At 42.6% G+C, this 26,542-nt stretch overlaps 1 protein-coding gene across 1 annotated transcript in view; it reads right to left on the bottom strand.

The window, feature by feature from the left end:
• The window catches only part of ABCC4 (ATP binding cassette subfamily C member 4 (PEL blood group)), a 235,733-nt gene that overhangs the window by 38,540 nt on the left and 170,651 nt on the right, over nt 1-26,542 (bottom strand). Inside the window, exons 26-28 of the mRNA XM_032785946.2 lie at nt 8,976-9,131; nt 1,424-1,513; nt 809-981 (exon numbers count right to left, since the gene is read on the bottom strand). Coding sequence (XP_032641837.1) covers nt 809-981; nt 1,424-1,513; nt 8,976-9,131 — 419 coding nt within the window. The remainder of the gene's footprint in view (nt 1-808; nt 982-1,423; nt 1,514-8,975; nt 9,132-26,542) is intronic.

Raw genomic sequence — 26,542 nt, 5'->3', positions numbered from 1 at the left:
AGTGTTCAAAGGAGCTTTAAAGACTACTTTATTTTGTAGTTCCTAGAATATTTGAAGATCTCTTAGGATCTTGAGTTCCACTGTTTAATGGGTTTTATCTGTAACCTGCTGTATGTACTGAATGCCATTCTGAGCATTTGGAAGGAATGACATCTAATAAATACTATTTGTTATTTGTCACAGTTATTTTTCCTTGCTAGTCTTTGTCACTATGTGCACAGGATACCTTTCCCGCATCAACAGACCCCAACACTGTGCATAACTTTTTCATCATGAGGTAGGATGGTGGTGGCCTTAGAATCTTCCCATTCTGTGAAATCTGTAAGGAGATTATCTTTTGTTTGCAGTGTAGCTGTGTCAGGCCTAAGATATTAGAGAGACACCAACAGAAGTTGGTCCAATAAAAGATATTGCCTCATCCATTCTGTCTCTCTAAGAGGTTATCTTGACAGTGCTGATCTGCATTTCCAAAAGGAGTCTTTTATCCATGGCTGCTGCAGGGTAAATAGCTTCGAATGTTAATTTATGCACAGAAATCAAGGATATTTTTCTCTTTCCAAGGACAGAGCCTGTATCTATTCCCTCTCAAGATGCATTCAGGGGAGCTTTCATGATCGAACCCCATAAGCCATGTACAATGCTTGGTTTGCCTGCTCTGATTAAGCATTAGTGATGCCGTCAGCGTTTCATGGAAACACAAACCTCAGCACAGGCTGCACAAGATATGAAGCTTCTCAGTTTACCTTTGTGTTACACCAACCGTGTACAAACAGGATAATTCATTTTACTATGGCCTTTGGTGTTTTACCTTGCATCCACATTTGCTGTTGCTTCATCAATAATCAGAATTTTATTTTTTTTGAGAATTGCCCTGGCAAGGCACACGAGCTGTCTCTGACCAACGCTAAAATTAGATCCAGATTCTGCCAACTGTGTCTCCATTTTATCAGGAAGTTCTTCCACAGCCTCCTTCAGTTGCACCTGTAGGTATGCCAATGCACTGTAGGATAAGTAAGTCACTTCTAAACAAAATATTGTTGTTGTAATTACATTGCCTATTTTTTGTTATGCTTCACACAACAATAAGCATGTAAGATTTGCATTTCATACTCATATCCATACACTATGTAATTCAATTCTACAGTTGAGTCAAACTGTTTACAAATCTATTTTTAATTAATCAAAATATATCAAACCTGCATCCTGGATGATAAAAATATTAATGCAACATCCCTCAGGTCAATGTTATATAGAGAGACATTTATATATATTTACACACCCCACAATTGTTTTCCTTTTTTCTGTCAGCCATATCTTTACTGAATCCAACAAAACCAAATCAAACCTAATATGTATAAACACTATGAATAATATTATGTTATATGTGAACATTAGATACAAATGATCAGATATTTGGCATTACCTCTTCCAATACATTCCACAGCTCTTCATCAGTGTATTCACTGAAAGGATCCAAGTTTTTTCTCATCGTTCCAGTGAATAGAACGGGCTCCTGCAAACCAATGCAACATTACATTTTACTTTTTATATACACTTAGTTTTCATACTGCAACACAGAATTTAAACACAGTAAAGCTGATCTGAAGCACGCATGGCACATACACGTAGTACAACAACAAATGATCCCTAGTACAATGCAAGGAAAAAAATGGGTGTGATTCTTTTCATATCACAGAAGTAATAAAAGAAAAGAAAACTCAGAGGTGTACTAGGGGCACGTTGAAGAAAAAATAAGATAAATGCATAACAAGCCTTCATGAAGACATTTAATAAAACAGATGAAACAAATATAGGTATTTTGACAGAATCGAAACATATGCAACAATTTACTCTGTCTGTACTTGAACTGGCATATCTGTACTACTTTTGACACAACAACGCTTTATAGTATATTTACAAGCTAGGCAATTAAATCCACGGACACTGTTAGCAGAAACAAGCAACTACAACAAGATCAACTCAACGCACTTATATTCCTAGGATACTTGGGTGCTTTTGAAACTCTGCTCCCTACCTATATAAGGCACAGACAGAGGAGAAGAGTGGCTCAAGTGGTAGAATACAAGGTGCTGGCATTTTTGTTTTATTTCAGTCTGGAGAAACCCTCCAAGTTTAACATTAAAGAATCTGAAAGATAAATAGATTTCACAACTTTTCTGCCACATTTATGTCTACACATGTATCTGTTAATGATGGTTAATACTAATACTTGTAGTTCAGTAGCACCAAGACAGAATTGGGGTACCTCTAGGCAAACACACGGCAAGGCATAATCACTGCCCCTTAGAGTTTACACCGTAATTTCAAACAAGACTTAACACATTGAGTGAGACAAATCAAAGGAGAGAACAGGATGGAGAAACAAGGGTGGCAAAGAAAACAATGTGCACTTACACAGGCTAGACACATGCCCAAGTTGATGGTTCCAAATCATCTGAATTTTCTTTTTAATCTAGCCATGACTGATTGATTTCTTGTAGGTGTCATAGCAGAAAAGGAGCAGAAGTATAGATTAGTTCAGGGAGGGACTTCTATATTATGGACAATGTGGAAGAAAGTCTGCAGATATTTGTAGGAGAAGCAGACAAATGGGCATTAAAGGACAACATAATTGGCAGACCACAGGGTATGGGGGTGATAAGAATGTGCAAATGACTGAGGGAAGAGTTGTAAAGAGTCTTGAGGGGAAGTTAAGAAGCTTGAACTTGATACAGTGAAATACAATGAGCCAGTGGAGGGAATTAAAGAGGGAGGAGGAGGAGGAGGAGGATAATGACCTATTTTCCCAGCTGGGGCAATAGGAATCCCAGATTTGTTGCTGGCATCCTAATGCCCCCTCTGAAGACAGCCAGGATATACTATTAGTCTATTCTATGGAGGGACTAAACATACCCTGGGTTAGGGCTACTACCACTTCACAGACCTCAGGCAGGAGTGTGATGACATCCTTGGTTCCTGAATTTACTAAAATACTGTAGCTTGTTTTCTAAAACATTTTGCCCTTGTAAAAGTGTTCCTATTCCTTCTTTCATTACACAGGGGAAAGGCAGCCTCTGATCTACAGTCTGAGGACTGATCAACCTTGGGGTTTTCTGCTCTTGGATTTCAGTTGTGGCCACCCCACTTTTCTGCCTATGGAGTTAGCGAGCAAATGGGGTTCAACCCCCGCCTCGCATCTTGTTTTGATTGTCATGTTCTAGCACCCCTCACCAGTTGATGAGCTGGAACTGGATTCTGGTGAGGGGGACCCATATCTTCTAGATTTTCATTCTTCCTTTCTTAGCCTCTGTGCGGGTGTGTAAAATCACTGTTAAGTCACTGGTGGGATAGGTGTGCTCTTTTGTGCTCCTCGGGATAGAGAAAGCCCTTGCAAAGAAGTTGTCATGCTCTGGATCCTCTTCCAAGAGAAGAAATGCCTAGGGTATCCCTCTAAAATTCCCTGGCCTCATCTTGAGGGGATGGGAAGCTGGAAAGGATGCCTGCCCCTTCCCTAATGAGAAGTGTCCTATTTAAAGACTTGTGGCAGGACTCTTCTGGGTTGGACTAATCCTGGTTGGAGAAGGGTTGCATTTGATAGATTTACTCCTGGAACAGGCATAGGGTGCCTGGACTCCTCCTCCTGTGAGCCGATCAGGTTATTCCTTCCTTTCTGTGTTCTCTCTCTCAGTGTGGAATATATTGTGGTTTAATGGGAGGCAGACCCTCTCAAACTAGTCCAACTCAGAGCCTCTCTCCTTGGCAGAGCAAGGGTTCATAAACTGTGGACAGGCATGGCCAAGCTCTCCTGAGCTGCTAAACAGAACTGTCTCATTAGATCAACACTGCTTGGTCTCTGGTTGGTGTCTTCTGGGCAGTTCTGCCATGAAGAGGAGAGGTAGAGGGACCTGTCAGGGAAGCACTAAACTGGAAGACCCAGAAGGCAAAGACCTCCATGCTCTGAAGCGAAGAAGTAGTGCGAGAGAATGAAAAGACCAGGAAGTAAGTTTGTTCCTACCCAAAGGCCCCGAAGGAAATCGAAAGGTTAAGGCAACAAGAGTGAGAGAGCACTGAACCACTGAGCTTTAGCCCAATGCCACAAACTGATCTTCAAGTCAACAAAAGCAAGAGGGACATGATTTTGCCCCAGAATTCTCTACTAACAGCCCTGAATGCTGCTGATATTTAAGCAGAGATGGCACAGTCTGAGAACCATGGACTGGAGGAAATGTTAGGATGCCAGTAATTCTTGGTGTCATACACAAGGTAATCCAAGCCAAAAAAAATCATCATAATGCTGTTGAGGATTGTGAAATATCTGATTTGTTACCAGAGAGTCTTAAATCTACAATTTTTTAAAAGAAGAGTAAACATTTGCTTATATCATATGATTTTTTTTTAAAAGACATCACATATCTTAAAGGTTAAATCCTCCCTTGATGAAGACCCCATGTAACCCTACCGGTGTCCATGGACCTGCATGAGGGTAAAGAAAATTTGGGTAGAATTTGGACCTAAATATTTTATGATGATGTGTTAATTTTTAAACCATTCCTAGAGTATTATGAAGGTATTAATGATGGCAGAATGTGGTACAATAAATGTAAAAAGATAATGTGTTTGTTTTCTTTTTATTTTCTTGTAATGCGCCAAGTACTTGAAAGTATTGTTGCATCAGGAAACTTAAATAAAAACCTGTTGAATTAGCAAAGGGGTTTAATAGAATGGTTGAGGAAACATTTTTCTTTAAAAAAACACCACTGCAAGTAATTTGTTTAACAATACACATTTTAATAAGTTATTTGAGATGTTTTGACTGTATTGTTAAGATAATTTTCCATTTCAATCTATTTTTATAGGTTGGCAAAATAAGAAATTGAATTTATAAAATGTTCATAACTATTATAAGTTGTCCTAAAAGCAAACATGTATTGCAACAAGCAGATAAGGATAATTTTTAATTATCACTTCTGACACAGATTAGTATGTAAAATAACCTGTTTTATGAGAGGAAGTTAATAAGCTAAACCTGTAAATAATTGTTGTAAAAATGCTTGCAGTCAGGATAACAGATAATATTTACAGACAGACACAACCTTCAAACAGCTCCATCCAAGCAAGCAATTAGAAACCTAAGCACATTTTTATTTCTGTGAGTAGATATTTAAATTCACATTTAAGAAAACTTCAGGTCTTGTTTCTCACCGCTCTCTGGAGAGTGACTCAGTTAGCATGCTACACAATATATTTTACAGAACGCCTACAGCTAGACTATATAGTTTTCCCAGAAATGCTGAGGATTGCAGCTACAAACTGTTGCTCCATGTTACGTAGCTATTTTTATTACTTATACAAATATTAGTAATATAGTACAAAATGTTTATTATAGTATAATTATTCCCTCACCCTCCAAAATGATTAAAGTCATTCCTTGGTCTTAGACCTTTGCATGTACTTAGTAGAAAACAAACCTCTTTTTATCTGGAAGAGAAACTCTAGCTGCTAACTTTCAGACACTTAAAACCCCTGGGAACCATGACAAAAACCTTCTATATAACTAGCAAGATAAAAATAACATTTTACTTTATTAAAATAATGTTATGCTCAGGTCAGGAAACTTCTGCATGAACACCACATACAATTAATTATGAGTGCTCAAGGTGTGGAGACAGCATTCGACTAGCAGTTTTCCATCTCTAATGTTATATTCTGTTCACCGGAGATCAGATATCCAAATGTGGAAATCACCTGAAATACTTGTAGTTAAAGTTCTCAAAACCCTGTAGCCCTTGAATGAACTGATCATCATTCATTTTCAGGAGAAAAGAACATTGTGCACAAACAAAAGAGAAAGAATTTAAGTCTATGTAAAGTCCTCTTAAAATAGAAAAAGGTCACTAACTCCACTGAGTAGCACCACTGTGCATTAATGAAGCCTCCAGTATGCAGAAACAAAAGATGGCCCACATTAGGCTGCAATCCAATTGTATTTCTTTGCTAGTAACAGCATACCTACCTCTTTCTGTTTGGTTTCTATTCTCAAGAAAGAAAAAAGAAAGCCAGGTGACGAAGAGAGGTATTAAAGAGCCATTGCTTGTTAGCCTTCTTACTACATTCACAGTTATTTTTTAAAAGGAGAGATAATAGAATATAAACATATAAACCAGTACATTAAGTGAGTGCTACCTTGATTTCTTCCCCATGGACCAACAAACATTCAGACATCAATATGGTAAAAGGCTTCTGGATCCAACATTATTAAACAAAACAGAATGGAAGCTGGAAATTAACAGTTAAAATGCTACCTAACAAACAAATCCCACTGGTGTCTAGCCAAGTGTTTCCTCCCATCACCCAAACAAATAGGATGAGCTACCTGCAAAGCACATGTCTCCTAGTCCATGTGTTCATGAAAGGAATAGGGCACTGCAGAGGGAGGATCTTATAGTCATGGCTGCTAGAGCCATGTTCCCCACTCTAAGGGGAATTATGGCCAGAGGATAGGTCAGAGTCTCCATGGAATCTGGTGACCTGCACAGGACCAGCTATCCAAAAAGGCACGTGGGTCATACAAAACTCTTCTGCTGCAACAATGTCTAGCTTGCTCTTTCAGTCATCTGTAGGGTAAAGGCTGCTTTGGTGAGGAAAAGGGCTACTTCCAGAACCATCACAAGTACTTTTCTTCCAACGTCACTCATCAGGTCTAGGATGGCAGCTTTATGGCTTTGTAGCTGGTAGCATCATCCTCAGCCAGGACCTAACACATGGCTTGTGCCTCTTCTGTTAATAAACTGAAGGCCTAGAACAACTGCCATCACTGAACAACATTGGTCACTACTCAGAGGTAGGCATCAGGTCATCATCCAGTCCAGTCTCAGACAGAGGAGGGCTGGTACTCACTGGCTGCTTAACTGGTGTCCTTGGATTACTGAACATAGGGAACATGGCTAGTGGATCACTCCTTGGGCTTGTTTCTCCTTTGTGATTTACAGTAAGAACTGTGTTGTTGGGCTACAATTGGTTTTACTGCTGCTGTCCATCATCCAGTTTGTGATCTCCTCCATAACTCCTCCTTTTTATACCTCTTTTGCAGAGGAGGTTCAAAAGAAAACTTCCATGCAATGCCACATGCAGAATGCTCTAGAGGTCAACAATAAGACTCATCTTTTCGGGGAGAATAGGCAAGACATTTTTGGGAGAAGGTTTTCAGCTTTGAAGTTTGATCCCTTCAGTAGTCCAAAGCCAGAACATGGTAATATTTAAGATGCAGTGCAAATAGCACAGGGGTCAGCAACCTTTCAGAAGTGGTGTGCCAAGTCTTCCTTTATTCACTCTGATTTAAGGTTTTGCATGCCAGTAATACATTTTAATGTTTTTAGAAGGTCTCTTCCTATAAGTCTATAATATATAACTAAACTATTGTTGTACGTACAGTAAACAAGGTTTTTAAAATGTTTAAGAAGTTTCATTTAAAATTAAATTAAAATGCAGAGCCCCCTCGGACCTATGGCCAGGACCCAGGCAGTTTGAGTGCCACTGAAAATCAGTTTGCGTGCCGCCTTTGGCAAACGTGCCACGGGTTGCCTACCCCTGAAATAGCATCTCTTCAGACTGGGGCATTTTAGCTGGTAGGAAATGTATGGTCAGTTCTGGAAGAAGGAGGAAAGTGACTTAAAAATTAGAAAGGCTCTGTTGTTGGAGAGAGCAGCTGAGGGGCAAACAGATGTTTAGTTGTGAAGTCTTGTTTGGCCATTGATATTGTTTATTATTAATTTTTGTGCTTAGACCCAAATAATATTATCATACAGATATACCCAGTAAAATAAGAAAACATTACAAACATTCACATCAATTAGGTGCCTAAAGCACCAATGCAAAAAAAAAAAAAGTGCGTTTAATTTTCACTCAGAATTTAATTCAAATACATGAAAAAACAAAAAACTCACCCTACTGCCAAACAAATCTAACTTCTAGGAGCATGTGTGTGTGTGGGAGAGGAGAGCAGGGTTTCTTTCTTTGCTTTTTTATTTGTAAAATAGAATAATAAAACCCTACACACACATTCTCTGCTGCACCACTTTCCATGTAGTCCAGCTGAGGGGTGAAAGTAAGGGAACCCATTGCAGATTCTCTGAGCTTCTGTCCTGAACAGTGCTGAAGGAATCATATGACAGTTGGATGTTGCTGGAGTGCAATATATTCCTGCCATGCCCTCTCTGCATCCTTCTCCTGGTGGGGAAGGTGGCTACTGCTTGACTCCCCTACGCCTCTGAGCAGCACAAAGAGGACAGAGCAGAGGAAAGAGTCAGACCCAAAGGGCTGATCCTCTGTGTTATGGAAGACGCAGTCTGTAGGAAAGAATGTGATCTTATTCAAATTCTTTCAAATAATCAGATTACAGAGAAGCACAATCTCAGTTATTGTCTCTTAGCACTTGTTGAAGAATTAGTCCACAAGAATGGATTTAAATGATCAAGACATTATGCCGTACTTTCAGACTGAATCATTTGGATACTAAATATATAGACTCTTGTTTTCAATTTAGTAGTCCATTGCAGAGATATTATGGAAAACAATAGCCACTCATATTTTTAGGTTCTAGCAAATATATTTTATTCTCTGTGCTGGCTCTTCAGCAGCAGTTAGCCAGCAAACTTAATTCAAACGGTTTCTAGAATTGTGCTGATACTGATATCACTGATGCACACACAAAATAATTGGTTGACATGACAGAAATACATAGATAATGAAGTTGTTAAAAAGCCATGATTATTTCTGCTCCATTCTAAGGTTACAGTGGGAGAACAGGGAAACTAATATTTACAAAATGGACAAGGATGAAATTCAGGGATCTAGGAGCACTGCAAACATAGAGGAGAAAAAGAAAAAATGAGTATAAAAACGATCTTGACAGAGTTCTTTGAAATGTTACAGCCCTAAAATGAAAATGCATGTGGAGGACAAAATCAGCTTCATACCTGAGGTATGATTGAAATTTTCTTCCGCAAGTCATGAAGTCCCAGTTCTGATGTTAAGTACTTATCAATCCAAATTCGTCCTTTGGGTTCAGCCAACCGGAAGAGGGCTGCTATCAAAGAGCTCTTTCCAGCTCCTGTTCGTCCCACAATTCCAACCTGCAAAACCAACCAAGCCAGTATGATTAACCCCAGGCGCTTCCAACGTAGTATTTGTAGTACTCTTCCATTAATGCAAACTGAGATTTACTAAAAGGCAAGGCAACAGGTAAATTCCTTAAAAATTGTTGTTTTTTTAAAAAGGTAAACTCTACCACCACCACCACCCTGGGGTCGGATGGCATTTGATGCTTCAAGAATTTTCTAAATCATCTCATTTAAAAGTGAAATGAATGTTTGTCCCTTAATATGAGCTGCTGAATGCCTAAATGAGAGGCAATGTCGCCAGGTGGATAGAGCACCGGACTGGTTCTTAGGAGTCCTGCATTTCATTTTCAGCTCTGCCATTAGCCTGTTGGATGACCTTGCACTAGTCACATCACCTCCCTGTGCCTCAATTTCTCCATCTGTAAAAAGGGAGCAATGACACTAACACTCCTTTGTAAACAGCAACTAACAGTCCTGTGGCACCTTATAGACTAACAGATGTATTGGAGCATAAACATGCATCTGATGAAGTGGGTATTCACCCACAAAAGCTCATGCTCCAATACTTCTGTTAGTCTACAAGGTGCCACAGGATTCTTTGTTGCTGTTTACAGATCCAGACTAACAGAGCTACTCCTCTGATACTTGACTCCTTTGTAAAGCACTTTGAGATCTGCCTATGGACATTATTAGTATTAAACAAGGATTACTAACAGCACTTGAGACAATTTTGAGCCAGATTCTGATGACCTTACTTAAGTGGAATAGAATCTAACTCAGAGGTCGGCAACCTTTCAGAAGCGGTGTGTCGAATCTTCATTTATTCACTCTGATTTAAGATTTTGCATGCCGGTAATACATTTTAAGCTTTTTAGAAGGTCTCTTTCTATAAGTCTATAATATATAACTAAACTATTGTTGTATGTAAAGTAAATAAGGTTTTAAAATGCTTAAGAATCTTCATTTAAAATTAAATTAAAATGCAGAGCCCCCCCGGACCAGTGGCCAGGACCCGGGCAGTCTGAGTGCCACTGAAAATCAGCTCGTGTGCTGCCTTTGGCATGTGTGGCATAGGTTGCCTACCCCTGATCTAACTCAATGAGAAGCCATAATAAAGTAAGTATTTTGCAAAAAACCTGTCTTTATCATGAAGGAGGTAAGGATTACTTAGAAAAATGGAATGTACACCCAATCAACTGTCTCACAGTGCACAGCTTGGGATAACTCTCTCTATAGATCTGCTCTGGCAGAGTCTGTTACAGTAGAACCTCAGAGTTATGAACACCAGAGTTACAAACTGACCAGTCAACACACACCTCAGTTGGAACCAGAAGTACACAATCAGGCAGCAGAGACAAAACAAAAAAAAGCAAATATCGTACAGTACAGTACTGTGTTAAACTACACTACTAAAAAAATAAAATAAAGGGAAGGTTTTAAAAAAAGATTTGACAAAGCAAGGAAACTGTTTCTGTGCTTGTTTCATTTAAATTAAGATGGTTAAAAGCACGATTTTTCTTCTGCATAGTAGAAAGCTATATTAAATCAATGTTCAGTTGTAAACTTTTGCAAAAATAACCATAACATTTTCTTCAGAGTTACGAACAACTTCCATTCTCAAAGCGTTTGTAACTCTGAGGTTCTATGCATCACATTTCCGGAAAGATATTGGCAAACACTGGAGGGATTTCAGAGATGAGCAAGAAAAATTACCATGGACTGGAGATACTGACTTATGAGAAACGATAAAGGAGTTAAATATGAACAGCAGTGGTTCTCAACCAGGGGTAATGAGAGGTCTTCCAGAGGGTACATCAACTCATCTAGATAGTTGTCTGGTTTTACAACAGGCTACATAAAAAGCACTAGCGAAGTCAGTACAAACTAAAATTTCATACAGATAATGGCTTGTTTATACTGCTCTATATACACGATACACTGAAATGTAAGTACAATATTTGTATCCCAATTGATTTATTTTATAATTATATGGTAAAAATAAGAAAGTAAGCAATTTTTCAGTAATAATGTGCTGTGACACTTTTGTATTTTAATGTCTGATTTTGTAAGCAATTTGTTTTTAAGTGAGGTGAAACTTGGGGTACACGCAAGACAAATCAGACTTGCAAAAAGGGTACAGTAGTCTGAAAATGTTGAGAACCACTGATGTACAGTATAGCATGGCTAAGTGATTAAGAAGGCACATGAAAACAGAACAATATTTGAAAAGTACAAGCACCAAACAAAACTGGGCAATTATGTAATGTGATACACAGAGATTCTGAAATGATATTAAGGAAAGGAAAACTTAAAGTGAGTATCAGGAAAAAATTTGTAACAGAGAAATTAAGATACGGAACAGGCTCCCAAGCAAAGTGGCAGAACCTGCATTTAAAAAAACCAAAACACCCTAGATTAAGCACAAGAAAATATATTGGAAGAAGCAACTTGGAAGGCGGACTGGATAACCTAAAAGGTCTTTTCTACCTCTAACTTTTTCGAATTCTATGATTTTATTGAATAACTGATTCATGTAGGTGTGTACAATCACTAAGTACTATGTAAATGCTAATAATTATTTTACTGTTACCTAAAAGACAGCATAGTTTTAGCAAATCTGTTTAAAGGAATGGTATAAAAGTAAAAGGAAAAAAAATAATTGAAATAATGAGAAATATTTCTGAAGAAACTCTGCTAAAGCTCCTCTTCCTTCAAAAAGATAAATCAGAAAGAAAAAGCTCAATGGAGAACACACATAAAGTGTTTTAAAAAGAAAGAGTTCAAAAGCATTTCTTTTGAAAACCTTAGTGATATACAGTACTGTATTAGCAACATGAAGAAAAACATTATCAAAAATAAAGCAACTCTTAAAATAAAAATGAAGCTGCTTATATATTGTCAATCTCTCTCTTTCAGGCAGGCATCAAATGAAAACATTGCATTTTTCAGTGTTTGACCAGAAATACAAATGGATTTCTCTAAATTGACTACATGCTGCGAAAATCAACATGAATTTGAACTGGCTCTCAGTAAACAGAATTTTATTCCCTTTTACAAATCATGTTATTCAAAAGGCACATTATTTTTCCATATACAGATCATAATCAAATCTTTCCTGCAAAACTGAAACCAAGCAGGCAGGCCCTTGGGCAGCCCTACTGAAGTCAATGTCTACCTCCATACACAAAAGAGTATGTCTGCAGGATTGGGTCCCTGATTACTAAACACATAACTCAGATTTAGGTCATCCAGATAAAGAAAATAATTTATGTTTAGCAAATGTACGAACCGACATGTGTTAATCTGTTTTTAAACACCGCTTACCATCTAGCTTTGACAAAGATAGCTGTGCTGTGTTTAAATGCCACCACTATTTTTGGCTTGGTCTTCTTTTAAAACTTATATCATAAAAACATAAGAACGGCTATACTAGGTCAGATCAATGGACCTGTCTGAAAGTGGCCAATGCCAGGTGCTTCAGAGGAATTAACAGAACAGGGCATCCATTCCCTATCATCCACTCCCAGCTTCTGGAAGTCAGTGACTTAGGGACATCCAGAGCATGGGGTTGTGTTCTTGAGCATCTTGGATAACAGCTACTGATGGGTCTATCTTCTATGACGGGGTGGAAAAAGTTACGGACACTCTGAGATGCATGTGATAATCTTCAGAAGTTCGAGAGCTAGGTGCACCTGTCAAGGCTTGGGGCATCAGCCCCACAGCAGGGTGGTGGGGCTTGCCTGCCGGGGCTCAGAGAACTTGCCAGGGAGTCAGCCCCATGGGAGGCACCTGCAGGGCTCGGGGCTTCAACCCTTCTCCTGCTGAAGGAGCTTGCAGGGATTTCACTTTTGGCACTGTACCTTTTAATTTCTGTTTAACTAACTTCCTCACTTTTGTGTAGTTCCCCTTTCTGAAATTAAATGCTATAGTGGTGGACTGCTTTGGTGTTTTCCCCACAAGAGGGATGTTAAATTTTATTGTGTTATGGTCAGTATTACCAATCAGTTCAGCTATATTCACCTCTTGGACCAGATTCTGTGCTCCACTTAGGACTAAATCAAGAATTGCCTCTCTGCTGGTGGGTTCCAGGACTAGCTGCTCCAAGAAGCTTCCATAGTGTAGACATAGTCTTCATTTACATTAGGTGCTAAGTGTTGTTTGAAGCCTTAGAGGACAGTGAGAAAATACTTTGTCCAAGTCTATATTTAAACCTTAAGCCAGGTGGACTGAAAAATCCTGTGCATCATAGCTATGTCAACCTATCCCCCACTGCAGAGGCAGCCAGGTTGATAGAAGAATGCTTTCATTGACCTGGCAACCATTACTCAGAGAGATGGCATTCCTACAGTGAAAAAACCCTTCCATTACTGTCATCTGTGTCTACACTATGGGATTGCAGCAGCATAGTTTCGGTGCCATAACTGTACCACAGTAACTCCTGTAGCAGAGACATGGCCTGAAATGTTAGCAACTTCTAGGTTTTCAAGAAATGCTTCCCTTTTACTAGAATCCAGGGAACAGGGCCAGATACCTGGAAACCTATTATTTTCCACATTATAGTGGTGATGGCCTACTGTCATACCATGTGATGCATTATCAACATCAGTAGCTTCTAAAAAGGAAGCCAATCTCTCTCCAGAGCTGCAAGAGTTTCAAACTGGGCAAACTTACTTCAGGATGACAAACCCACAGCACAATCACTCAGATCAAAAAAGCAACAAGCGTTTAGCCACTGTCTGGGTACTTCTCTTATTTCTGTTTTTATTTTATTTCTATTTCTTGCCATGAAATTTAAATCTTCTTATTCACTATTACACTAGAGTGGTTTATTATAACTGCTACGGAGCTGGCCCAAAGGCAAGAAAAGTACAGAGAAGATAAACAGCTTTTTTACTACACTTTGTAAACTCCTTGCCCTCAACTCCCACTTACCTTTCTCCATGAAATCATCTTTGTACAGGATAGAAGGGCTAAATTCTTGTAACATGCTTGTTATTAAAATGATTCGCTTGAGGAATAGAAAGGCGGTTAGGGCTGAATGGAAGTGCGTGTTACAAATTAAGCCAGGGCAATGATTGTATAGAACTGAGCCAACCTCCCAGGGAAGATTTCTTAATCAAAAAACGTATACCTGCATTTGAAATGTGGCAAAACATGAATTAACACTGCAGGACTCTAATTTCATTTGGTCTATGGGGGAAACTTGCCCTATCACATTCTTTCAATTGAGATGGTTTAAATTGGGTTGATGGGGCAAAGGGAGAAGAGTCAAAAGTTTTCAGAGTGAGGGTTTTTATCTCTATGTTTCTTTCGGCTAACAATCTAATTAATGCTGATAGTTAATTGGATAAGTTGCCAAAAGGCACTGAAGTAAAATCCCCACAATCCTAAAATTATGAAATTGACTTTTCCCCCCTTTAGCTCAGTGGTTTGAGCATTGGTCTGCTAAACCCAGGGTTGTGAGTTCAATCCTTGAGAGAGCCATTTAGGGATGTAGGGCCAAAAAAACAAACAAAAAAAAAACAATGACAAAAGAAACTGTCAGGAGCAGTACTTGGTCCTGATAGTGAAGGCAGGGGGCTGGACTCGATGACCTTTTCGGGTCCCTTCTAGCTCTGTGAGATAGATATATCTCCATATATTTCTCCTCCATCCCGGGATTATGTGTGTGTGCACGCGTGCGCCCTCCTTTATTTTGTATTGTCACTGTCCACCTTTTGTGTTGCCTCTCCCTGTCCCTTTTGTGTTTCCTTTAGTGGATCCTCAGTGTCCCTTTGCACAGCTCTTCTTATGTCCCCTCTTTCCCATCCATACTTAGCTTCCTAATAGTTTAGCTTCTCAAGACCAGTGCTGATGGAAAAGGTATTAAACTTGCCTCTAAACTAGGGAAAAGGTCTCATGCAGTTAGTTAACACAAGTTAGTTAAACTCAATCCATCCTTGACCGTTTTTCCCCTAATGGACACAAACTGTTGGAATCATTAGAGCAGCTTTGTCTTCTCAGTGGCAGGTACAGAAAATGCTCTCAAGCAAAGTGTGATTCTCCCATTTCTTTGTAGTTAATAAGAGTAATATGTTCATAAGGTGGCTAACAGTTTAGCACAGTGGTTCTCAAACTTTTGTACTGGTGACCCTTTCACATAGCAAGCCTCTGTGTGCAACCCCCCATATAAATTAAAAACCCTTTTTTACTTATTTAACACCATTATAAGTGCTGGAGGCAAAGCGGGGTTTGGGGTGAACGCCGACAACTCACGATGCGCCATGTAATAACTTCATGACCCCCTGAGGAGTCCCAGCCCCCAGTTTGAGAACACCCTTAAAAGACGGTTACTCACCTTTGTAACTGTAAAGTCATGCTGGGTGCACCAGTGGGAGAAGCGCTTCCACTTGGCGAGATATGTTGCGCACGTGGAAGGCTTTCTGCTTCCCAGCAGCACCTATTGCACAGAGGTGGAACAACGCAATTCAGATTGGATCAACAAGACAGCCGCCATGCTGTCAGATGAAGGGATTGCAGGTCCGAGTGGTGAAGCCTGCCGAAGTCCTGCGTTATGAGGTCCGGGCAGAGTGGCAGGGAGATCGGGGCTGCCAGAGAGTGGTCGAGCAGCAGGGTGTACCAGTGCTGTCTCGGCCATGCCAGAGCGATCAGTATTAGTTGGGCTCTGTCCCTGCGGAGTTTGAGTAGAACTCTGTGGACGAGAGAAAAGGTGGGAAGGCATAAAATAGGTGACCTTTCCATGGAATTAGGAACGCATCTGAGAGGGAGCCTGGGGAGTGACCCTGCAGGAAGAAGAACACCTGGCATTTCCTGTTCTCTCAGGAGGCAAAGAGGTCTGTCTGGGGAAAGCCCCGCTTCTGGAATACAGAATGGAGAATGTCCGGACGGATCGACCACTCGTGAGACAGGAAGGACCTGCTCAGGTGATCCGCGAGAGAGTTCCGGACTCCTGGGAGAAAGGAGGCTACCAGGTCTATTGAGTGGGCTATGCAGAAGTCCCACAGTTGCATCGCCTCTTGACAAAGGGGGGAGGATCGCGTCCCTCCCTGCTTGTTTATGTAATACATGGCCGTCGTGTTGTCCGTGAACACTGCAACACAACGGCCCTGTAAATGACGCTGGAAGGTTTGGCACGCCAGTCGGACAGCTCTCAGTTCGCGGACATTGATGTGAAGCACCAATTCCCCAGAGGACCAAAGGCCTTGAGTGCGAAGGTGCCCTAGGTGAGCACCTCAGCCGAGAGATGAGGCGTCCGTTGTTAGGGACGCGGAGGGCTGTGGTGGATGGAACGGTCGACCCGTACACACCAGGGATGGCGTCAGCCACCAGTCGAGAAAGCCCAGAATGCTCAATGGTACTGTGAGTATCATGTCTATGGCATCCCTGCGCGGACGATAGACTGAGGCGAGCCAAGTTTGAAGAGGACGCGTGCGCAGTCTGGCGAGCTTTGTGACGAAAATGCACGCAGCCATTTGACCGAGGAGGGCAAGGCAAGTGCGAGCAGAGGTTGTTGGGAAGCTTTGTAGCCTTTGTACAAGCCTTGTAAAAGCTTTGTAGCCTTTGTATAGCCTGAAACCGAGGTGGAGGCAAGCTGGCCGTTGCAAGATTGGAGTCCAGCGTGGCCCCTATGAATTCTATTCTCTGCGTAGGCACCAAAGTGGATTTTTCCAAATTGATTATCAGGCCTAGACGGGTGAATAGGTCCTTGATGACGCTCACATGAGCGGTGACCTGTGCCTTGGAGGTCCCTCGAATAAGCCATTCGTCGAGGTATGGAAAGACATGTATTCGACAACGGCGGAGGGAGGTGGTGACTACCGCCATACACTTCGTGAATACCCGAGGGGCCGAGGAGAGGCCAAAGGGAAGGACCGTAAACTGATAATGTTGATGATTCACCACAAAGTGTAGATACCGTCTGTGCGGGGGGTAAATAGTGATGTGGAAATATGCATCCTTCATGTCGAGAGTGGCGTACCAATCTCTGGGATCCAGGGAAGAGATGATGGTGCCCAGGGATACCATGCGGAACTTGAACTTTTTCATGAATTTGTTCAGTCCTCGCAGGTCCAGGATAGGCCGGAGGCCCCCTTTTGCCTTGGGGATTAGGAAATATCTGGAATAGAACCCCTTGCCTCTTAACTCCTCCGGTACCTCCTCTATAGCTCCCATTGCAAGGAGCCTCCAAACCTCCTGCAAAAGGAGTTGCTTGTGAGAGGGGTCCCTGAAGAGGGACGAGGAGGGGGGTTGGGAGGGGGTGTGTGAAATAAACTGAAGATGGTATCCAAACTCCACCGCGCGTAGGACCTAACAGTCCGAGGTTAGTTGGGACCACGCAGGGAGAAATGGGGCAAGGCGGTTGTAGAACTGAAAAGGATCCTGGGAGGCCATTGGTACACTGCTCTCGGGCATACCCTCAAAAGTTTGGTTTGGGTCCTGCTGATGGCTTGGTGGGACCGGAATTGTTACCCCCTTGAGGCCCAGACTGACGTCTGCGATTGGTACGACCTCGCCTTCTGGTGAAGTCTTGCCTTGGCCGAGGCGGGGGGTAGGGGTGCTGAGGTTGGGGCAGGAAAGACCGTCTTTGAATCTGTGGCGTATGCATCCCAGCGAACGCATAATTACGCGATTGTCTTTTAGACTCTGTAGCCTGGAGTCCATCTTCCGCGAGAACAGGCCCTGGCCTTCAAAAGGTAAGTCTTGTATAGTCTGCTGAAGTTCAGGTGGCAGGCCTGACACTTGCAGCCATGATACACGTCGCATGGCGATTCCAGATGCGACTGTTCTAGCTGCCGAATCGGTGGCATCCAGCAGGGCCTGGAAGGAGGTCTGCACAACTTTCTTCTCTTCTTCCAGAAGTGCTGTGAATTCCTGGCGGAATCCTGCGGGACTAGCTCTGTAAACTTCCCTACCACCTCCCAGGTGTTATAGCTGTACCTGCTCAGGAGGATTTGTTGGTTAGCCACCCTGAGTTGGAGGCCTCCCGTGGAACAGATTTTCCTTCCTAACAGATCCATTCGCCTGGCCTCCATTGATTTAGGTCCAGGGGCTTGCTGGCCATGGCGCTCCTGTTCATTGACGGACTGTACAACCAATGAACAGGGAGGGGGGTGCACATAAAGGTACTCATACCCTTTGGAGGGCACCATGTATTTCCGTTCGACCCCTCTGGCTGTGGGCGGTATGGATGCCGGGGATTGCCAGATGGTATCCGCTCTAGCCTGGATCGAACGAATGAAGGCGAGGGCCACCCTAGTTGGCGCCTTCGCTGACAGTATACTGATTACCGGATCCTCCACCTCAGGAACTTCTTCTACGGGTATGCTGATATTAAGGGTGACACGCCGCAGAAGGTCCTGGTGTGACCTGAGGTCGATTGGGGGTGGTCCTGATGATGACGTCCCCACCACTGCTTCATCCGGGGAGGAGGAGGATGAAACCCCGAGGACAAGCAGGTCCTGGACTGACTCCTGATCCTGAGGAATGTCCGGAGCCGGTAGATCTTGTGGGTTCGGTATGTGGGCAGGAGATTCCTCCGTACCAGCCGGGGGAGGTCTGCTAACGGTGGCCTCTGGCGCTCGGTGTTCGGAAGGGCCGGAGCGTGATGGTATAGGGGGTTCACCCTGGGCTTGGTGATAAGCCCAAGGTGTCCAAAAGGACCACTGATGAGGTCCCTGGTCTGGGCCAAGGGTTCCTTGGGCGAACCTGTTGTGAGTATCCAAATCCCCATAGGATGCACTATCTGCATGGGAGGAGGTGGACGGATGACGAGAAGGCCACGGAGGGGCGGAGACCGTTTGATGCAGGTCCCTGCGTCCACTCGATCTGTCCCCACGCGGTGCCGGAGAAAGGTACCGGGAGTTGTACCGGTGCCGAGAATGAGACTGGGACCTGCGACCAGCGCGGTGCCGGGAGGTCGACCGGTGCTTTGAATAGCTGTGCCAAGATCGGCTGCAAGAGGTACGGTGCCGCGAGTGGTGTCGGGACCTAGAGCGGTGCCGAGAGTATCTGGTTGGCGATCGGGACCTCAAACTGTGCCGTGAGTACGACCAGTACCGGGACTGCAGGCGGTGCCAGGACCAGGATCGATGACGGGACCGAGAGTGTCTGCGGGACCTGGATCGGGACCGGCGATGTTCAGTGGTACTGGGCGAAGACGGTCACATGAGGGCCAGCTTGCCTATTGACTGAACAACCCGCACTGGCAGTGCCGGGGGTTGAGGCAGCTCAGGCTCCGTCAAGGCAATCAAGTCCCGTGCCGTGGAGAACATCTCCGGAGTGGAGGGCACGATAAGCTCAACCACAGCACGTGCCGGGGACCTACTAGGCACCGGACTCGATGGCTCTTGTGAGGCTGGAATCAATGGTGCGGCGGGCGTCGGTGCCACGGCAGTTGTCAGTGCCGGGCGGTCCGACTTAGCTAAGCGCTCAGACTGCGGCGTAGATACAGTAGCCGCAGGAGGCTTGTGCTTCTTGCTCCTTAGTGAGAGAGAGCAGTGCCAGACAGGAGCTTGGGCCGGTGATGGCTGATGTCGAGGAGCCTTCACTGTCGGCGTGCGCTCCGGTGCAGAAGAGGCACTTGTTCCCAGTGCCGCAGGTGGTGCCAAAGACGGAGGAGTCAGAGCTGCCTCCATCAAGAGTTGCTTCAGGCAAATGTCCTGCTCTTTTTTAGTCCGGGGCTTGAAAGCCTTGCAGATGCGGCACTTGTCTGTGAGATGGGATTCACCCAAGCACTTGAGACAGGAGTCGTGAAGGTCTCCTGTGGGCATCGGCCTATGACAGGCCGCGCACGGTTTGAAGCCCGGTGAACTGGGCATGGGCCCCGGTACAGGGTGAGGGGAAGGGGCTAACCCCCAATCCCTCTTAACTATATACAATAACTACTACAGAACTCATAACTAAACACTAACTATACTAATAGGAAATCGAACTGTATACACAATACATTAGAAACGAGTGAATCACTAGGGAGGCGGAGGTCAGCTAAGCTGCGCTCCACTGTTCCAACAACTGACACGGGGGGTAAGAAGGAACTGAGGAGCGGAGGGGCCGGCAGGGGTATATATCAGGCACCATAGCGGCGCCATGCTGGCCCACCGAGTGTTGCGAGGGTAAAAATCTCCGACGAACGTGCACGTAGCACGCGCACACCTAATTGGAATGGATATGAGCAAGCACTCGAAGAAGAATTATTCATTTCCTTGCTTTTAAATTCTGGGCTTTGTAAAAGATGTCTAGCATGCATACTGTTTTCTCTTAGTGACCTTAGTTGCATTTTGAAATAAAAGCCATCATCGTGCAATCAGATCTGTGCAAGAGGATCCATATGCCTGGGCTGAGTCCCACTGAAGTCATCAAGCCTCAGCACATGCACAAGGATTCAGATCTGCCCACATGGATCCAATCACAGGACCAAGGTCTGGATTTGTTTTATTATAACTATTTGTATTAAGTAGCACCTAAAGGCCCAAGCCCTACTGGGATAGGCACTTTACAGACATATAACAAAGAGAAAGTCCCTGCCCTGAAGAGCACACAATCTAAGTGGTGTTTGTTTTTGGAATTTATGCAATAGGCAATCACAAAGTTCCTAGTTGCCCAAGTTTTTAAGTAGGTTATTTACTCATAACTGTGCATATTACCATAAGAACATAAGAACAGCCGTACCAGGTCAGACCAAAGGCCCACCTAGCCCAGTATCTGTCTACCGACAGTGGTCAATGCCAGGTGCCCCAGAGGGAGTGAAGATAACAGGAAATGATCAAGTGATCTCTCCCCTACCATCCATCTCCATCCTCTGATGAACAGAGGCTAGGGACACCATTCTTTACCCTTCCTGGCTAATAGCCATTTATGGACTTGGCTGCCATGAATGTATTCAGTTCCCTTTTAAACATTGTTATAGTCCCAGCCTTCACAACCTCCTTAGTTAAGGAGTTCCACAAGATGACTGTGCGCTGCGTGAAGAACTTCCTTTTATTTGTTTTAAACCTGCTACCTATTAATTTCATTTGGTGACCCCTAGTGCTTATGTTATGGGAATAAGTAAATAACTTTTCCTTATCCACTTTCTCCACATCACTCATGATTTTATATACCTCTCTATCATATCCCCTTAGTCTCCTCTTTTCCAAGCTGAAGAGGCCTAGCCTCTTTAATCTTTCCTCATATGGGACCCTCTCCAAACCCTAATCATTTTAGTTGCCCTTTTTCTGAACCTTTTCTAGTGCTAGAATATCTTTTTGAGGTGAGGAGACCACATCTGTACACAGTATTCGAGATGTGGGCGTACCATGGATTTATATAAGGGCAATAATATATTCTCAGTCTTATTCTCTATCCCTTTTTAATGATTCCTAACATCTGTTTGCTTTTTTGACCGCCTCTGCGCACTGCGTGGACATCTTCAGAGAACTATCACGATGACGCCGCAAGATCTTTTTCCTGACTCGTTGTAGCTAAATTAGCCCCCATCATATGTATGTATAGTTGGGGTTTTATTTTTTCCAATGTGCATTACTTTACATTTATCCACATTAAATTTCATTTGCCATTTTGTTGCCCAATCACTTAGTTTTGTGAGATCTTTTTGAAGTTCTTCACAATCTGCTTTGGTCTTAACTATCTTGAGTAGTTTAGTATCATCTGCAACTTTGCCACCCTTTACCCCTTTTCTCCAGATCATTTATGAATAAATTGAATAATTGGTCCTAGGACTGACCCTTGGGGAACACCACTAGTTACCCCTCTCCATTCTGAGAATTTACCATTAATTCCTACCCTTTGTTCCCTGTCTTTTAACCAGTTCTCATCCATGAAAGGACCTTCCCTTTTATCCCATGACAGCTAATTTAATTACGTAAGAGCCTTTGGTGAGGGACCTTGTCAAAGGCTTTCTGGAAATCTAAGTACACTATTCCACTGGATCCCCTTGTCCACATGTTTGTTGACCCTTCAAAGAACTCTAATAGATTAGTAAGACACGATTTCCCTTTACAGAAACCATGTTGACTATTGCTCAACAGTTTATGTTTTTCTATGTGTCTGACAATTTTATTCTTAACTATTGTGTTTGACTAATTTGCCGGTACTGACATTAGACTTACCGGTCTGTAATTGCCGGGGATCACCTCTAGAGCCCTTTTTAAATATTGGCGTTACATTAGCTAACTTCCAGTCATTGGGTACCGAAGCCGATTTAAAGGAACAGGTTACAAACCTTAGTTAATAGTTCCGCAACTTCACATTTGAGTTCTTTCAGAACTCTTGGGTGAATGCCATCTGGTCCCGGTGACTTGTTAATGTTGAGTTTATCAATTAATTCCAAAACCTCCTCTAGTGACACTTCAATCTGTGACAGTTCCTCAGATTTGTCACCTACAAAAGCCGGCTCAGGTTTGGGAATCTCCCTAACATCCTCAGCGTTGAAGACTGAAGCAAAGAATCCATTTAGTTTTCTCTCGCAATGACTTTATCTGTCTTTAAGCGCTCCTTTTGTATTTCGATCGTCAAGGGGCCCCACTGGTTGTTTAGCAGGCTTCCTGCTTCTGATGTACTTAAAAAAATTTTATTACCTTTGGAGTTTTCTGGCTAGCCGTTCTTCAACTCCTCTTTGCTTTTCTTATTACACTTGCACTTAAGCTGGCAGTGTTTGTGCTCCTTCTATTTGCCTCACTAGGATTGACTTCCACTTTTTAAAGGAAGTCTTTTTATCTCTCACTGCTTCTTTTACATGGTTGTTAAGCACGTGGCTCTTTTTTAGTTTCTTTTACTGTGTTTCTTAATTTGGGGTATAACATTGAAGTTGGGCCTCTGTTTATGGTGTCTTTAAAAAGGGCCCATGCAACTTGCAGGGATTTCACTTTTAGTCACTGTAACCTTTTAACTTTTGTTTAACTAACCCCTCATCATTTTTGTATAGTTCCCTTTTTTGAAATTAAATGCCCACAGTGTTGGGCTGTTGAGGTGTTCTTCCCCACAGGGATGTTGAATGCTATTGTATTATGGTCACTCCCACCCGCCCCCTTTCCAAGCGGTCCTTGCTAGTAGTTACTCTTGGACCAGCTCCTGCGCTCCACTCAGGATTAAATCTAGAGTTGCCTCTCCCTTGTGGGTTCCCGTACCAGCTGCTCCATGAAGCAGTCATTTAAAGTATCGAGAAATTATCTCTGCATTTTGTCCTGAAGTGAAATGTTCCCACTCAATATGGGGATAATTGAAATGCCCCACTATTATTGGGTTCTTAATTTTGATAGCCTCTCTAATTTCCCTTAGCATTTCATCATCACTATTATTGTCCTGGTCAGGTGGTTGATAATAGATCCCTAATGTTATATTTTTATTAGAGCACGAAATTTCTATTCATAGTGATTCTATGGAACATGTGGATTCGCTTAAGATTTTTACTTAAGTGAATTACCAAATATTACTGCATAACTTATAGTAAGTAAACATGCTTTATCCTTTAGTAAATATGAGTAATATAATTACTTTATTATTATTATTATTATTATTACTTTTTAAATACAGGCCTCATTTTCTAAGGATAGTATATTTTAGGGGTGGCCAAACTTACTGACCCTCTGAGCTGCATACGAGAATCTTCAGAAGTTCAAGAGCCGGGGCACGCCTGCTGGAGCTCAGGGCTTCAGCATGGCAGGGAGTGGGGGTCTCAGGACTTCAGCCCTGCGGGAAGTGCCTGCCAGGGCTCGAGCCCCCTTCCTGCTGGCAGAAGCCACAGGCGATGCATGGGGGAGTCATATGCGGTCATGTGCCCTGCCCTCCCTCCTCCTCCCCCTGATTTTTGCTAGGGTTATCTGTCCTCCACTCGGTCAGTTCCTGGAGCCGGCAAGCTGGAAGTTGCAGCCATGTGGAGAGGCAGTGGCGAGCAGTAGGGAGAGCTGCTGCTTTTGCTGCTGCCTCTTCCTGCAGAGCTAAAGCAGCAGCCCCCTCCCTGAAACTCCCAGCTGTTTGCTGCTGCCTCTTCATGCAGAGCTAACACAAGGGAGCTGCAGGAAGGGGCTGCTGAGAGTAAGAGGGGGGTATACCTGAGGGTGTGACTCATACTGTTTAAACCTTTAAACTGTGCCCTCCACTCTCAGCAGGTACCAGTCGTCTCTGGCAGAAGCCCCGAGCACTACCACCTCACTGCAGGGCAGAAGCCCTGAGCTTTCCACACCAGTCTGATAGGCAGAGAATGGGGGCATGTAGGGGACTCCACAAGATGCACTTTAACTATAAAAGAGATGCATGCAGCTCACAAGCCACAGTTTGGCCACCCTGGTATATTTTACAGCACTGTATAGAGTTGAAAAAAAAAAAAAAAAGACTATAAAGTATTACCTCCTTAATGAAAATGTTGTGTATATTTGAAGTAAGCATGCAATGCATACCTTTTCTTTTGATTTAATTAGAACAGACAAGTGCCTCAACACCAAGGGTCCATCTAAGCTGTAAGTGAAGTTAACATTTTCAAAGGCTATCACTCCTTGGCTTGGCCATTCAGCTGGTGGACGTTTGTTGGACTCCCAAGGAGCTTCCTTTTCAAGTTCTGTGTATTCCATTACTCTTTCTACTGAGATCATCTAGAAAAAAGTCACACAAGCAATAAACTCAAACTCTCTTATATTTTGTGTAACATTCAGATTATAAAAAAAGCTACAGAATGACACCAGAAATTTTCTTTCAATCATATGAGAGAGAGGGGACGACTCATAGCATTTACACAAACTCATAGTGCTGTCCTATTCTTATTAAATAGGAATGCAAGTCTGACCTCCTAATATAGGTCCCGATCCAGCATAACATTTAAGCATGTACTAAATTTTAAAGCATGTTAATTGAGTCAATGTAAGCATTAATTTGAGGTCAATGGGATTACTCACAGTGCTTTGCAGGACTAGAGCCTTATTTTCTACATGATAGGTTGTCTTTCTGCTGGGCATCTATGGGAGTAGTACTAGAGATCAGACTTACATCTGAGCTCCAGGAAGATCCAGACTATTAGTAATATCATTGATAAATTTATCATTTTTGTGTGTACTGAGCCACCACAATCTCTGAAGTTTCACCAATGAGCTTGTCCCTTGCAGCTCTGGCTAAGGTTATTATGCGCTTGGAATGAATATCTATATTTCAACAGTAGAGCCAAATCAGTATACTGGTTGCTACAGTACTGGCTAGATAGCTAGCAGAATTTTTTTCATATCCATGGACACACAAATATCAAAGAGGCAGCAAGATTTATTGATAATTGAGATTTTATGGGATTCTAAACAGAAAAGACTAACTCCTCACCAAATCTGAGACATTTGGGCTGCCTTTCTTCCTGCAAATATGGAAGGCAGTTCAGTTCTGGCCATGGGATACAGGGTCTTTAAAATTCCATTAACGCAAAGATAATGCTTCAAATGTATTTCATGTCACTTAACAGCATAGAGATGTGAAAAATACAAAGTTGAGCAAATTAATATTACCAGATTTTCAACTTCAGCACTTTGCCTAACTCCCCACTGGAACATTCCCATGAGCGTGATTGCATAGGACAATGCCAAGCCAACCTGTCCTGCATCCAGAGCTGTAGGGCGAGGAGGAGAAAAATCACATCTATATAAAGACAAAACTCTACTTAACTCCTTTTTCAAACTAATATGCCACTGAAGTGGTAGAGCCAGATTGGCTCTCGGTCACACCAGTTTAAACAGTAGCTCTGTGGAAAAGGTCTATCTTGTCACATTACTTTTGTAAGCTTTCTAAAACTATATTTGCGTTTGAAAATAAGGTCCTGGTTCTCCATTGCCAGGCACCTTGTCTTAAAAAAAGAAAAGAAAAAAAAGCCCAGAATCAACTAATCTCTTAAGCACAAGTTTAGGGTCATTGCTATTCAGTTAAGCAACTGAGAATCTTTCAATTAATTTCAAAGGGAGTTGGATCAGGCTCCTAAACCTGTGCACAGTGAGCATAAAACACTACTAAACGCATTGCTAGCATTTACACAAACTATGTACTGGTACAAATGGGTGCAAAGCACTGTAAGAGCAGGCAAGTAGTTTTTGAAGGGCAAGCTTCTGCTCATCCTACTCACATGGACAGACTCATTACACTCAACAAGTCAGCTTGTGTGAATAAACTCAACAGGATTTGGCCCTAATATGGGACTCGATTCTCCTCTCACAATAGCCATTTTACATCAGCATAACTCCACTGACTTCACAAAAGCTACTCATACTGATTGGAGAGACAAATCAAACCCAGAGTTTTGATTTGTCTTCAAGTCTAGTAACTTGAAACCTAGTTGGAAATCTTCTCTATAATGCAATGTATATAGGTCTCTATATATATTATCTAAAGGAAAAATAAAGGAAACAAAGAACAGCAAATTAGCACCCAAATTTCATGTCCAAGATAATTACTTCCTTTGTATT

Source organism: Chelonoidis abingdonii, chromosome 1 (genome assembly GCF_003597395.2).
Source record: "Chelonoidis abingdonii isolate Lonesome George chromosome 1, CheloAbing_2.0, whole genome shotgun sequence".
Lineage (NCBI taxonomy): Eukaryota > Metazoa > Chordata > Testudines > Testudinidae > Chelonoidis > Chelonoidis abingdonii.
This window is presented reverse-complemented; position numbering and strand designations above follow the sequence as displayed.